Source organism: Cydia strobilella, chromosome 1, assembly GCF_947568885.1.
Source record: "Cydia strobilella chromosome 1, ilCydStro3.1, whole genome shotgun sequence".
Lineage (NCBI taxonomy): Eukaryota > Metazoa > Arthropoda > Insecta > Lepidoptera > Tortricidae > Cydia > Cydia strobilella.
In genome coordinates this window covers 27,627,062-27,642,542 of record NC_086041.1, presented here as the reverse complement: position 1 = coordinate 27,642,542, position 15,481 = coordinate 27,627,062, and the positions used below count along the sequence as shown (strand labels likewise).

Sequence of the window (15,481 nt, the reverse complement as noted above, 5' to 3'; positions counted from 1 at the left end):
TTACTCGAGAATAAGTAGCAAAATTTCGTCAGCTTAGTTAAGACTAAGCGCGTCGTGCGCGTGCGTCAGAGTGAACAAGCGCTATCATGGCGCAGTTTGCAAACATTATCTTTGAAGTAGTGAGGTCCATGGTTCGATCCCCAGTAATTGTATGCTGCGACATAACTTTATTTGTTTTTGTTACACTTAAATTTCGTATTGATTTTTTTTATTTTATTTTTTCTATTAAAAATGTTGTATTCTTTTTTTTATTTTATTTTTTTATTAAAAATTTCGTATTGATTGATCAAGCGCGGGCTAAGCTTTAGCTTTTTAACTAGCCCTTAAAAAATGTTTTTTATTTATTTTGTCATTTTAATTTTCTTACTTATTCTAAACGGTAGAGCCATACATTTAGTCAGCTTTAAGCTATGCTCGCGAGGTAGCAAAGGAAAGCTAGAAAGAGAAAAGAGCCCCTAGTATAATATAATATAACTATCATATAACTATTATACCTACATTAATAAATACTATTAATTCAATATAAATACCTACACCTACACGGCACTGCACGGCACGGCATCTTGCCGTTGGTCAAGCAAGTAACTACAGTTACACTGGATTTGCCTGATTGTGTATTATAGCGAAAGTATTTCAGGAAGTATTGTATAAAGTCCATGGAACAACAAGGCATGACAGGCATGGTGATGGTGACAGACGATAAAGACGCGACCATCATAGCCCTACAGATTGGTACAGTTCCTACAAGCTGTAATCTATTCTCTCTAAGGTCGCGAAGTAAACTGTCAGGCGTTTTCTGATTTTAATAACAGGTTAAAAATTAGATCCATATGTAATTCAGATCTAATCCTTGACCTATTTTTAAAGTTAGAATACGCCTGTGTATATTGACAACTGAGAACAGAAATCCTTCAAAGAAAGTAGTTGTACATAAATATGTAGACGTCCCCGAAAATATGTCTTCCTTAGTGTTTACGTAGTTTGAAGCAGAAAGTATAATAAAAACATAATGATTTATTTGGTTATAGGTATGATAGTCCAGCGGTACCTCACTTGATATAATCGACGTATTCACAATAGTTCGGTTTCTAGTTGTAAAAGGATGGTTACCTCACCAATAGAATGAAAATAAGTCTAATGAATTAGGTTATAGAACCTTCAGACCTCCCAACTAGAGTCCAGTTGAACAACTGTGCTCCAATATTAAGGTAATTTGTTTCCATAAGCGCATTAAAACTTTATTAGATATTCACAAAACAACCCAGTGCTCGCTTACACGACAAGACCTTGTGATAGCGATGAGACTCCGCTCTGGACACATTCCTTCAAACAAATTCATGTTTTTGATGGGGAAAGCTGATAACCCTAACTGTGATGATTGTGGAGTCTTATAGGACGTTTACCACATTTTGATGGAATGTGTACGAGGGGAGCCGCTTCGCGCAACTTTTAACACTGGATTATGCAATGTCGTGCTGGCTAATCCCGAGTCAGAACAAGCAAAATTACTTCATAAGACGTATAAATCGTGTATTAACTAAGTGTAACAATTTATCTTATACCTAATGCTACTGAACGTCGCGAATGTATGGAGCGACATAACCGCTCAGCGACTAAGCTCCTAGAATTTATGAATAATTTAGTTTTTTCACAAAACAAAATAAAAAACGCTGTCTATTTCCTTTAAATAGTTAAACCAAAAATATGTATTAGGTCAAGCGGTGTAAATAGCAAAGTATGAGTTATTTATATTGCAAAATATGACTGTAACTAGTCCTCCTGGTCATATTCAAATAATACCGCAACGCCTTAGAATATTGAGACGACTAGGTGCGAGTTAACAAACTTACATCTACATTACATTAGACTAAGTCGACGGCATCAAGGCTATTATTATACTTTATTGAAACAAATACGTAGTCATAAGTTAAATAATGGGGTGTCCCAGAATTAAAGAGACAAATTTATTTTCAAAATATATTTCGAAAATGCATATTTAAATTAAGGTAAACATTAAAAGTAAGTAATGATTTTGGTTAAAAGTAGTAACAAAATTAATTAAATTTTTAGATTGATACCGAATTTGCTCCCACGACAAAATGTTTTTTTTTTTTTTCTTAGATTGTTCGTATTTTTTTTTCTTAGATTGTTCATGGCTATCACATTACGACTCGGCTGTTTCCGATTTTGCATCCACTCCTTTGGCCATACAAAGTATTTCGTAAAAAAAATTGGATTTGGTACAATTTTTTGGTCCTAAGTCACATCTATACAACTGAACTTTTATAAACTTATTGGTTACCTCTTTTAGCACGTTCCTCTTGGTCCTTTACATATCTAGAAGGAGTTTGATTCATACATGGTTTTAAACCAAGGTCGTTCCTTTTTCATTCTGGCGCCAGACGACTTTGATACTTTTAATTTATCCGCTGCCACTCTGACGGACGTTAAAGGAGTCTTATCAAAAATCGATTTAACTCGGTTAATATTTTGAGGTACCGTGATTGTCCCATTTCTAACCGGAATCTTCTTAAAACTAATCTCACCCGTTTCTGCATAACGTCTTATTATTCTATATATACTAGTTTGTCTAGCTTTTTCTTGAAGAAAGTGTTTTACTATATCCTTTTAAATTGAGACTCGTAAAATAAAGGCAATTGGGAATAATCATATTGGCAAGTGCTTCATATTCTGATCATTCATTATGAAAAACTAATATGCAATAACGAAATTCCCGCTTTAAATGACATATAAGTGATATAACGAAATCGTAGACGCAACGATACCAAAACTTTTCTTTTGTTTTAATAAAACTTTCAGCCAGTAAGACTTTGAAAGTTGTCTCTTTACTTCTGGGACAGCCTTTATTCCTAAACAAGTATAATAACTAATATAAATATAAGTAGGTAATATATACCATGTGTCACTACCCTCACTACTGTCTAAGTAACCCTGTAAAATGCCAAGTGCGTGCAGACGAGTCGCTCTAGTCAAACGAGTAGATGTAAATAATTAGTACAAAGTAATGATATATTTTTTTAAGAAAATGAATGTTAATTGGGATTGGGATACGACTCTCAATTTGCAAAATAATCTCGAAGAAAATAATTAGCAATTACAAAGAGATCAGTTTTAAATAAAATATCGCTCAGATTTCAAATCTCTACTTTAAAATCAAGAAATATTTTTGCGATTACGCACTTTAAAGAGGTGTGTATCGAAAAATAGGATAAAACAAATAAATTTATTATTTAGGATAATAATCAGAACCAGAAAAACTGTTCAGATTCAGAGTCACCTAGTTCCTAGGTTCCTACTGTTCTTACCTAAGTCGTATCTCCAAAAAAAATTGAATAAGGATGCTTGAAGCAAAATTAGATTTTATTAGTATTCAATGTTATTCAGTTTCATCATCGTCTTTAATGCATTATTTATATTTTATCGTCAAATTGTCCGTGGGATTTTTTAAAAAAAAATTTAATCTAGTTATGTCATTAATATTTATTATTGGTTAAATAAGACAACCTGTTATTTTTTAACTGTGTTTTGTGTTATTTAAGTGAATAATGATTGTTACATTTATGTCCTAGCCAAAAAGTATTATTGTTTATGTAATAGTTACATATTTCTACAAGAAATGAAGTTAACCGACATACCTCTTTGCAAAACTTACTGGAATTACTAAAATAACCTATTTATATTACTACCGATCGATACTGTCTTAAAATATCCCATTATAAAACAGCATATTTGTTCAGGTTTAATCCCTTTATTTAAGTCATTATTATTTAAAATATTCTATAAAAATACTACGATAGTAATTATTATACGGGTTAGGTATAATTTGGTGTTGTCATGAGTACCGTGAAATATAAAATCGGTCTCCTGTCCTGCCTCTCCTGGTTTCCTGTGTGTACTCTTGGGACTGCTTGTAAGTCAAGTAGGTATGTAAATTAAACCAATGCATTACATAGTACCAAATGATTAATAGATTGTTATAAACATGTACAAGTAAATATAGTAAAATATTCGTAGTTGTTTAATATTTCAACAAAATTGTATATGAGTACGTGCTATACAAACTTTCTATTAAATTAATAAACGTATGTGTATTATAACAATAAGTAACACCTGTCAAAAATATTGTGAAAATGTAGGTTTTAATTTAAATGCCAAATAATTAGGAAATAAATGATTAAGAAATGTAATGATTTGAAACTGCTAGTTAATTATTCATAATACAATAACCATATAACGAACTATTTAAGATGTATTTCGATAAATCAACCTGAATAAAAAAGTATTATCCCACACATACGTGCCGAATGACTAAATTGTCTTAGTTAGACTGAATTAAATTAATGATGGAACCGAATTCTCAATTTTTATTGTTTAATTTTAATTGTTTTATTGGCATGGAGCTGGGGTAAGATCTGATAAAAGCATTATTTTATTTTATTGATCACTTGTATTTTTATCAAACTTTCTATAGTAGTGAAATAAGTATACCTTATCCGGCTTTTGGTAGCTAAAGCTATTAGCCGTCACCCTTTATTACCTAGACAATCGAGTACAATGTAAAACATCTAGAAAGTGAGTCGTTATGATCGGTATTAAATGTAATTATTTAAGTACTTATAATATAAGTAATAAAACGTCAAAATGTGTTAGTTCATTTAAATATCGCATTTCTTTATCTCATGCAATCCATTGTTTTAAAATCGTTAATAATCAGTGTTCGCTTGTGTGAAATGAAAAGACATATTACAAACTATAAAAACCGGCCAAGTGTGAGTCGGACTCGCGTTCCAAGGGTTTCGTACATTATACAATTTAAACAATGTATTTTTATGTGAAACGTGCGTGAAATGTCTTTTAAAAACCCGTAGGGGTTGGATCAAAAACGAAATAATTAAGTCCGACTCACGCTTGACTGCACATTTCTAATAGGTTTTCCTGTGATCTATAGGTAAAGATCTATTTTGTGTATTTTTTTTCAAAATTTTAGACCCAGTAGTTTCGGAGATAAAGGGGGGAATGGTCATTTTTGCCTACTTTTTTGAATAACTTCTAAACTGTTTATCCTAAAATTATAAAAATATATATATTTGAGATTCTCACAATGAGCTCTTTTATTTGATATGTAATAATATATAGTTTATAAAACTTTATTTTTTAATTTTCTCATTTACCCCCCAAAAGTGGCCCCCATGTTTAAAATTAATTTGTTTACGTTACATGTCCGTCTTTGGGTCACAAACTTACATATGTATACCATATTTCAACGTAATTGATCCAGTAGTTTCGGAGAAAATAGGCTGTGACCGACGGACAGACAGACGCACGAGTGATCCTATAAGGGTTCCGTTTTTTCCTTTTGAGGTACGGAATCCTAAAAAGAAAAAAAAATTCTGATGCTACTTAATTGCATTATTTTATTGGCTATAATTGAAATCATAATTTAAGGATTAGGTACCAACTAAATAATACTTTATTAATAAGTGTCATAGTCTAATACAATAATATAATATAGTAGGTATCTATTCCTACCCCTACCTTTATATTTAAGTAATAAGTTAAGGTTATACATATATAAAAGATAATACCTACGGTAATATAGTAATAATTTGTAAATTTGCCAAAGAACGGCACACCGTACAGCAAAAACCAAAGACATTTATTTGCGAGGGTTGAACGAAGGAAAGTATATCTCTTATAATTTTGCCTGTCACCTTTTTTAAGTTAGTGTATTGTCCTTATTGTTAGCTTTCATGTCGGAAATGCCGCACTTTTAGAAATACATATTGCAAATATAGACCCGAGCAAGCTGGCTAATTTAGCTGTATTTTGAGGTGATTTTTTTATTCCATCGAATATACTATATCAACTATCAACCTCCTTCAATACATTTAATTTAACAAAATATTTACGTTAGCTGACCTATAAAAGTAATCAAATGACATGTTTTTTACGTGTACATTTTGCTTGTTTTATTTTCTCGTCTTGGTGCGGTATGAGAACAAGTAAGTGGTAGGTTGCTAATTAATTATTAAAACAATTTGTTGTGTCAAGTATTTTTGTGTGAACCCTATTTATTAAGAATTATTATTAATTAATCCCTAAAATAACTTTGTAGAGGTTTCGCACGAAAACGAACGGAATTCAACGTGGGCTTCCGGCTAAGAGAAGATCTTCTCTCATATTACCTTATTAATTTGTATAACTAATATGTACTCATTATATGTAAGTTATGTTAACCTTTTGTGGTCTACCTATTTAATCACATTATTAATTTACTAATTTGCTTGGCAAGTTTTAGAAAATAAGAGCTGTACTTTTTGTATATGATGTCTTTCATCCCTCGTTGTTTGTATTGATTAAGAATAGTGTTACACATGTATTATACTACACTACATAGTAATAACAGAATACAGAATAATGTAAGCATTATAATTATATAATATTACTATCATGAAATGGGGTCATGTGCATATAAAACAATTTATTTGTTTGCAATAAGTACTTGTTTTTGCTGTAATGTATATACTTATCATAATTTATCGATTTAAATATTACTCTGTCAAACTTACACAGAGTCGCAACTTAATTGGGAGTGTTGGGCCCTATATTAGATATGTAAGACGGTGGCCAGAAGCATCTCAGGTGCAGTAACGTGGTTTAGGTAGGACATATAGTCATACATACAGTTGTATGTATTTTTCATTACCTACAACTTAAATGAAAAGAATGTGTACATCGCGTTCCCATTTAACTTTTTTGGCTCTTTTAGATCTTAGTGCTTTCCCAATTACAACCTTAAAGAGTCCCGTCCCGAGGCTAGTAAAACCAAGATTTAGCGCACGCATTAAGTTTTTTTGGAAAGCTACTGCCGTCGGACCTTTCATTCCTCCTGGGATTAGTCTAGTACTATTACGTTGTTCACTTATGACCAACTGGTAATAAATACCGTTTATTATTAATAATTAACTCAAGTCGAGTCGGTATAACTAACAACCGAAGGTTTGCAACCGAATGGCTGACAGTTCGCCTACAAAAAGTGCTCTACCTGTTTCAACTAATACTTACATCACTTTTAATATTTAACATTTATATAATTTCTTTTTTATTTACTAACTTAGGGATCTTCAATGCTGATTATGTCACTTATATAAAATCACAGCATATCATAGTAAATTATAAAATAATATATTGTTCTTCGTAATTTTGATATTAGATACATACACTCCCAGGCGGGTTCTTTGTTCTTAGGCGATTTTCGCCACAAAGCGGAAACAACGTGTTACTCGGCTGCGACTGTGTAGCACGTAGCTCGCGCCTGGTAGTGAATGCGTGTTGCTTTGGTACATTAGGATTCAAAGGACAGTAATTACGTCGAGATAGACTAAGAAAAGTCTGCAGAGATTTTGACAGCACACGCCAGTGTTATTTATACGTCATAATTTCATAGAAGTATGACGTTTAAAATAACACCTGCACTGCGTGTGCTTTCAAAATCTCTGCACTTTTCTTGGTTTAACTCTAGTAAAACTTGAAGTTGTGCAACTGCAAGTTGTACTAGTAGTAGTAACAATAAAAGTAGCATAGAGTTTATAAATTAATTAAGGAATAAAAAATAAATAAACAATATTTATCAGTAAATTTAAATAAAGTAACTAATCGTTAAATCACATGTAAATAATTATGTTAGACGGTTGATGATGCAAAATAAATATTAGAAACTTTTAATTGCTAACTGCATTTGAAGTGTCTTTTCAAAAGGGTTTATTTCTCTATGAAAACCATACAAAAATAAGCCTTGTGTAAAGACACACAAGACTTATTTTTATATTTCACAAGGCTTATTTTTGTATAGTTTTCATACAGAAATAAACCTTTTTGAAAAGACACTCCTCATTTATAAAATCGTAGACGACTAAATATTAGGTATCACTACGTAGTATAAAACAAAGTCGCTTCCTGTGCTGTCTGGATGAATGTATGCTTAGATCTTTAAAACTACGCAACGGATTTTGATGCGGTTTTTTTAATAGATAGTGATTCAAGAGGAAGGGTTATATGTATAATACATCAGCATTGCACCCATGCGAAGCCGGGGCGGGTCGCTTGTTTACTATAAAAGATAATTACCAAAAGTTAACTATAGTTTGGTATGGTAATCTTGAATAATTTATCTTATTTTGGATAATTTTAAAACAAACAGAAGTGATGAAAATTATAAATATTTCAAGTCTTTGCCCAACCAGGCATAACGACCGTAACATTGCAAATGTAAACCTTGCGGAATAATAAATATTTGTCAAAATACGATTGTTACGCTAAATCTGGAATGTTGACAAACAGTGTAATAGGTCATACACATTTTACAGTACGGGTAACTAACTTTACCTCAAAAATATAGTTTTACCCCTTTTGGTGTGGAAACACTCGGCCCGTGGGGTCCCGGTCCCCTGATTTTTTTCGGAGCCTTATCAAAGAGGCTGATGGATGTGACTGGGGACCGTAGGGCTGGCAGCTTCCTCGCACAGTGCATTAGTATTGCAATTCAGCGGGGTAATGCTGCCAGCATCTACGGCACCTTGCCGAGGGGTGAATGTTTATTTTAGTTTAGTTTTAGGATACGATAATTTAGTTACGTTTAGTTTATAAGTTTTGATACTATATTTATTTGTTCCACTTTAACTCGTTCGCGTCTTTCCTGTAGACATCGTTAAGAGAATCTAGAGCAATTTTTACGCAGCACCTTTATTCTCTTGACCACAGAAGATACCTGTTTCTAAAATGCGTCTAACCCTAGCTAACCGTCAGCAGCGGTTCCTTTTCATGTAGGAGTAAGACAATGTCGTACAATATAAATTGACAGTTGCCTTTCCTAATTAATAGTTAAAGAATCAAAAATATCTATTTACAAATTTTTTGCTACTTTATCTCGTAACATCCATCAAAGCATCATAAAGGATGACTCACGCTACAACGGTTCGGGCCCGGGCCGGGGCGTCCGACACTTCAGTTTTCTATAGAAAGCATCACGTGATCACCGTCACCTGTCAGAGAAAAAGAACGGGCGGCCCGGGCCGGGCCCGGACCGTTGCGTTGTAGCGTGAGTCATCCTTAAACCTTATTGAGGATTATACTGCAGACTTTGCTTGGTCAGACTCTAGTCATATATTTACTATAAATATATTTCTATTTTAGAGATATATTATTAAACATGTTTTTGGTTGACTACTTAAATATATTCTTCAGTAATAATAATTACAATTAATAAAAAAATTCATGAATAAGTTACGTACCTGTACGTAAAGTGTTAAAGGCTAAATGAGGTTGCAGCGCGATGTTATATAGATGTTCTATACTTATTCCAGTGAAACTTAATCGTAATATTAAACAATTGATGTAAATTTGTTTTTTATTTGTACTGATTTTTTTTATACACGACAGAACGCAAACGGCGTGAGTGACGCTGTAGCGTTAGAGGCTTCCCCAATGGGTACAGAAACTTTAATATAAATTAAGAAGAGAGCATCTCCAAGAATGTCGTCGGATTATATTAAGCCATAAGTACCGCATCGGGATTAACACATTCACTACCGAGAACACACTAGGTGTGTTCATTTTGTATAGGAAATGAGGTGCTAACCTCAGGAAGTGTTAGTAACCAATATTCATACTTCGTAATGTGATATAGATGTGAAAAATATTAAGGTTTTTTTTATCGGGATAATGATTGCTGAGAATATCAGGGTTGCACGCTTAATAGAAATTAATAATATGTACAGGAGTGACAAAAATTTATTGAGACAATATCAATAGATCAACTTTTTGGGTTTGCCATAAATACATGTTGTGTTTAATTTTTGGAACACATGCTGCAGTTCCATGATCCACATTTTTACTGGCACACAATATAAAAAAGTCTCTAATACATTTTTATTGCCAAAAGCGTACAGAGATACAGACTATAATAGTTAGGTTTATACCATTAGGTACTAGCTGTACCTGCAAATAAAGCATCTAACTAACTCCAGGAGCAAATTTATTTCTTTTTACAGTTTTAAACTTCCTCCATCCAAATTTAATCAAAATCGACCCACCCGTCGTGACCGCTACTCACTCAGGCACTGTTAGTGCTTGAAAATGGAGACCTAGGCTATTCGAAACATGTCGCGCGAGTGACTAAAAATACGTGAGTGAAACCGCTAAGTTAGCTAAGGTAATATGTCTCACGATAGTTTAAATTCGAAAATCGAAACACTTAACCACTTTTGCATTAATTAAACATTTCTTAAAATGTTTGTAGTTTTAACCATTCTTTTCCCATTTATGTTACCTTTTTTTAAATTACTAACAACACTGTTGTTGAATGTTTTATACAATTAACAAATACAAATACTCCTCAACAGTAGGTATTGATAATTACATATTTAAAAAAAATGTAAATTTGGATAATTAATTTTAAATAAACTTGTTTTAGAAATGCGCATAATACTAGTAGTAGAATGGCAAGATTAGAACTTAAAACTCAAAATAATATCTATTTTAACAACACACATTGACTTAAAATATCAATTTTGAATCAATGTGTTGAAACAATTAGTGTAAGGCTTGATGGACGCTCGAGTTGGGCGTGCAGCGGAGCGGAGCTTGCGGCGCTGCGGCGTGCATGTTAAACAAATGCAAACGTATAGAAGCGTCCTTATTGCACGCTGCTTACATCACTTTGTGAGCCCGACGCCACGCTGCACGCCCCGCCGAACACTCCGCTTCGAGCGTCCACTCAGCTTTAAATAAAACTCAATACAAACAAAACACAAATCACAATTAGCTTGCGGTTATGACATTTATTAAAATTCTATGACATTGATTGAATCAAGACGATCACTGTTTCACTGTTATGACTAACTGCTGCATGTTTCATATTTATAATCTTTCGTTATTATGTAAATAAATTTCGAGAGCATACAGATATCTAAAATATCCTTCGTTAACGTAAAATTATGTTAAGTTTGTTGCCGATTTATTTAATTATTTTGTATATCAATTATAAGCGTATTACGTTTCAGCAACAATATTAGTATCTACTTAAATCTACTTTAATAAATAAATAATTCTACACCGACAAATTGTACATAGGCATTAAACGCAATTCACTGGGTAAAATATCGAAATGCTATGACTAATATCACACTTTTCAATTCCTAATTATTTGATACTTTAATGATTTATATATAATCATTGCTTAGTTTTCTGAGTAACGAATTCACATTCAGATATACACGTTTGAAACAGCGCTAGAGTCCGGAGTTGCACTACCTACACTACCATTAAATCGTCCTCGCTAATAATTTAAAGCTCTCGCTTGCTCGCTAAGACTTGCAATCGAAGCCGCTATAACAAGCTACACTTACACTATTATTCCATATAAATGCTTCACATGACGTCATGCCTATTGACGTATGAGAGCATGCGATACGAACTATTTATCCAGTTTTCTCCGAGTTACAATTGAAATGCACAAGTAATACTTATCAAAACAATGGGTAACAATTCGTTTTGTACAAAACCTCGTGAGAGCTGAATTCGCTTTCCTCGGAGTTACACCCCGTTCGTCGCTCCCGCGGCCGGGGGCGCGGCGCGGCGGCGCCGCTTTGACGGTTGCACCGCCTCGGCTGAGGGTCCTGCACAAGTTCATGATCAATTCACAACTCCTACCGGTAAACACTTGCACTGTTTTATTTTCTGCAGCCGCTTACGCTTGTAAAGGGACCTCTGCCCCGGGCACTTAAGCGTGACCGTGATCCAAGTAAACTTCTTAGGCTTGCAGAAAGAACAGGACTTGAAGGCGGGCGCCGGTCGGTCGTCGCTTCCGTCTCGGCGGCGCGGTCCTTTTGGAATGTAAAATGAGTTGCACTGTCCATAACAAAAGTTGTTAATGACGGTCGCCGGTAAACAGCCGTTTTCTCTAATTTTCTGCACCAAAGGCTCCGTTTTACACCAATCCTGCTTCAAGTATTCTTTCTTTGTAACAACAAGGGCATTTCTTGAAGATTTTAGAATTTTGCGGAAATCAACTCCCGGGGGCAATTCCGTACTGTCATCTTGATCTGGCATCGAAACGATCATAGTGTCAGAATTGCCTTCCCCTAGCTCGTTCCTCTGAACATATGAAGGCGAGGTAGCGGTGGCCTGCTCGGCGCGACGACGCGCCGCGAGAATCCTCTCTACCTGCTCGGTGTCTATAATGTCAAGGATAGAGTCGGTGGGAGTGAACGGCCTCCTGCCGCCGACACCTGCGCCGGTGCACCCTCCACAGGCCGCTAGCAGCGCCGCTGCGGCGAGCCAAATGTGAGATTTGGAGAAGTTCTCCATCTGAAACAAACAATATCTAAATCAGTTCGAGTGCTCCGAATGATTTCGATCGAGGTCATTGACGCAAGGCTGCATTAGTTTTAAAATAGGTTCCGCTGGAGGGGAAGTCGTAGGCGAGACTCACGTTGCATCGAGCGTTGGGAGCGAACATCGTAGGCAGTGCGTCGGAGACGGCGTGCGGCGGCGAGCTGCGCGAGATGCGTGTGCGCTGGGCCGGCCGGCGGAGCGGTAATGAGGCGCTCAATGGACCGCCGTTGCCGCCGCCGCTCAATGGACGAGATGACTCACGCACACCGCCACAGAACCGTTACTACGAAACATTTCCGCAGACCCAACACCTATCTGATAGCATCTGTTTCGGATTAACAAAACAACGTAATCTTAATCTCGCCATTGATGAACAGGGACTACCTAAGTATATTATTTGTAAACAGGTGTATTTTTACAAAGATAACAAAAATCGTTTATAAGTAATTATAATATACTTACAGGATGTATTTTCTTTTTGGGTCAGGGAGGGCAGCTACCAGATCCCGTGCTGCTACGCGAAAATGGACTTAGAAAATCTTCCCTCAATTTTAAAATTAATGAAGTTTGTCGTTTACAGATTTTGGACAAAACATACAGGTTGAGAGAAAATTATTTTTGACACTTTTTTTTATGCCAATCGATTCCATTCCTGTCCTATAAATTAGTTTCCTAGGGGTCAACTTACGGTAATGTACTAAAAAGCCACAAATTAAAGAAAACTGTCTCCATACATTTACTATAGAGAAAACGTGAAATCTTATTCACATTTTTAACCGACTTAAAAAAAGGAGGAGGTTATCAATTCCACCGTATTTTTATTTTTTTTGTATGTATGCTACCTCATAACTTCGTTATTGATGAACCGATTTGGAAAATTGTTTTTTTGTTTGAATGTGTGTAGTTCTGTGGTGTGTAGTCTCCCAAGTTGGTCCCGTTTTTGTCAAAACCCAGTTCTGATGATAGGATCCATTAGGAATCCAGGGAACTCCTCAAATCTTATAGGCATACATATATCGGTTTTAGTATTTTTATCAACAAACCAAGCACTTTTATCCAAAACAGTACTATTTGATGAAGCGGAACTACTGATGATGACCAGAACGGGCCTCTTTAACAACGCATATTTAAATTTTGGCTATTTAAGTCCTCTTCGTTATATTTGTTAAGCACAAGTTCTGAAGGAACATTTGTGTTAAGGTCTAGTTCTGATGATGGGTTCCATGAGGTCCAACTCTTCAAATCTTGATAGCTTAGATCTAGACCTTGAAACTTGAAACTTACCCGAAGTGCAAAAATGTTTATTGACAGTTAGGCCAGAATAGAATAGAATAGAATAGAATTTCTTTATTTGCCAGAATACGTGACACAGATACACACACACACACACGTACGTATACGTGGTACAGATACGTGAGACAGGTGAAGAAACACTAAAAATGGAAAAATAAAATTAATCTTAAAAAAAAAGTAAAACCGACTTCAAACCGACGACCGACTTGCGTTAGCAAACTGAGACGTTTGAAGTCGCTACCAAGCTAAATAGTTACAATACTGGTTCTTTTGTTCTTATCAAACTATACCAGGGTTGGCATTCGGTTTGACAGCAACTTGACGCTTTTAAGATTTGGCTTGGCGCCGACTTCAAACGTATCAGTTTGCTAGCTCATATAAAACGAGATAATATTTTATTTTTTCCCGTTTGAAGTCGGTTTAACTTTTTTTTTTAAGATTAATTTTATTCTATCTCGCCAATTGATCCTGATATAGTCTGCATATTATTAAATGATTCTTTCGCCAAAAACCATAATGTGGGAAACAAAAGCCTTTTTGTTCCTTTTGTGCGTCGCGCACGCACAAAAGGAACAAAAAGGCTTTTGATTACCACATTATGGTTTTTGGCGAAAGAATCATTTAAGAATATGCAGACTATACGTTTATGGACCATAATACTGTATGAAGACATTACGGACATTACGGTAGGACTGATGGGCGAGATAGAAAAATATGAATAAAATTTCACTTTTTCTCCATAGTAAATGCATGGAAAAACTGTTCTTTAATTTGTGGCTTTTTAGTACATTACCGTAAGTTGCCCCTAGGAAACTATTGATCCTGGATAGGAATGAGTATCGATTGGCATAAAAAATACATAACATATTAAAATTATAAGTTCTAATTTTCATATAAATTGTATGGGAAAAGTTTTCCTCGATTTGTGGTTTATCTAGTAGCTCGCATCCTGTGTTTTTTCCAAAATCTGTAAACGCAAATAATTTAAAATTGACGCAATTTTAAGACTGCTTCTGCCCTCACTGATCCGAAAAGAAAATCCACCCTGTATTAGACGTACCTGGGATGTTTAAGGGCCCCACCAACCAAACCTAATTCTTTGTAAAAGGTTTTTATGTTTATAAATAATTACGAATAGTAATGGTACCGACTAAACTATTATTTAAGTCTTCCTGAGACGACGCCGCATAGGCATTATCGGTGCGATGAGGCATGTCGGTGATCTGTGGAGGGCCCGGAGAGATTTTCTCACTTCGGCGGCGCCAGCGCGCCCGGTGATGCGACGGAGGCGCAAGCGCCGGGCAGATGCACGCTAGCATGCGCCCGCCTTTTGTCGCTCTATTATTAACATAGGTACCGACTTTTTGGCTAAGAATATTTTTAATTTCTTAGTATCGAAATACATATTTTCAATAAATGTGTTTTATATAAACATTGATCCTGGTCAACTATTTATTGCATTATTTTTAGCAATTTATAGGAATAACCGATACAGGTACCAACTACCAATGGTATTAGTTTATATAGATCACTTTTGACTGCTCGACTACCTAACTATATTGCAATAAAAGCGGCGCTATCACAAAGTAACATGCTTTCCAAGATCCATCGGCTATGGGCCCTACAAATAATACCCAAACACCGTTTCTTAATATGTAAGTGCTTCCGAAAAAACCTTTACGGATTTTTACCGGGATATAACTCGGCTCCTAATTAATTTACTTGAAAACAATTACCTTACGAAATGCTATAGGTAAAGTAAAAAAAAATTAAG

At 34.9% G+C, this 15,481-nt stretch overlaps 1 protein-coding gene across 1 annotated transcript; it reads right to left on the bottom strand.

Annotated features, from left to right (window-relative positions):
• Window positions 1-9,726: 9,726 nt before the first annotated feature.
• Window positions 9,727-12,725, bottom strand: LOC134743043 (gremlin-1-like). Its single transcript, XM_063676324.1, has 2 exons — window positions 12,512-12,725; window positions 9,727-12,387 (listed from the first exon to the last, which is right to left on the bottom strand). Exons 1-2 carry the CDS (start codon window positions 12,536-12,538, stop codon window positions 11,713-11,715), a joined length of 702 nt encoding a protein of 233 aa, XP_063532394.1. The 5' UTR covers window positions 12,539-12,725; the 3' UTR covers window positions 9,727-11,712.
• Window positions 12,726-15,481: the final 2,756 nt, after the last annotated feature.

What these genes read in the sequence shown, in the direction of transcription:
- LOC134743043 (XM_063676324.1), bottom strand. Translation starts at nt 12,538, where the DNA reads ATGTTCGCTCCCAACGCTCGATGCAAC. An exon ending in CTCCCAACGCTCGATGCAAC is followed by an intron (nt 12,388 to 12,511) that starts GTGAGTCTCGCC and finishes TGTTTGTTTCAG; the next exon opens with ATGGAGAACTTCTCCAAATC.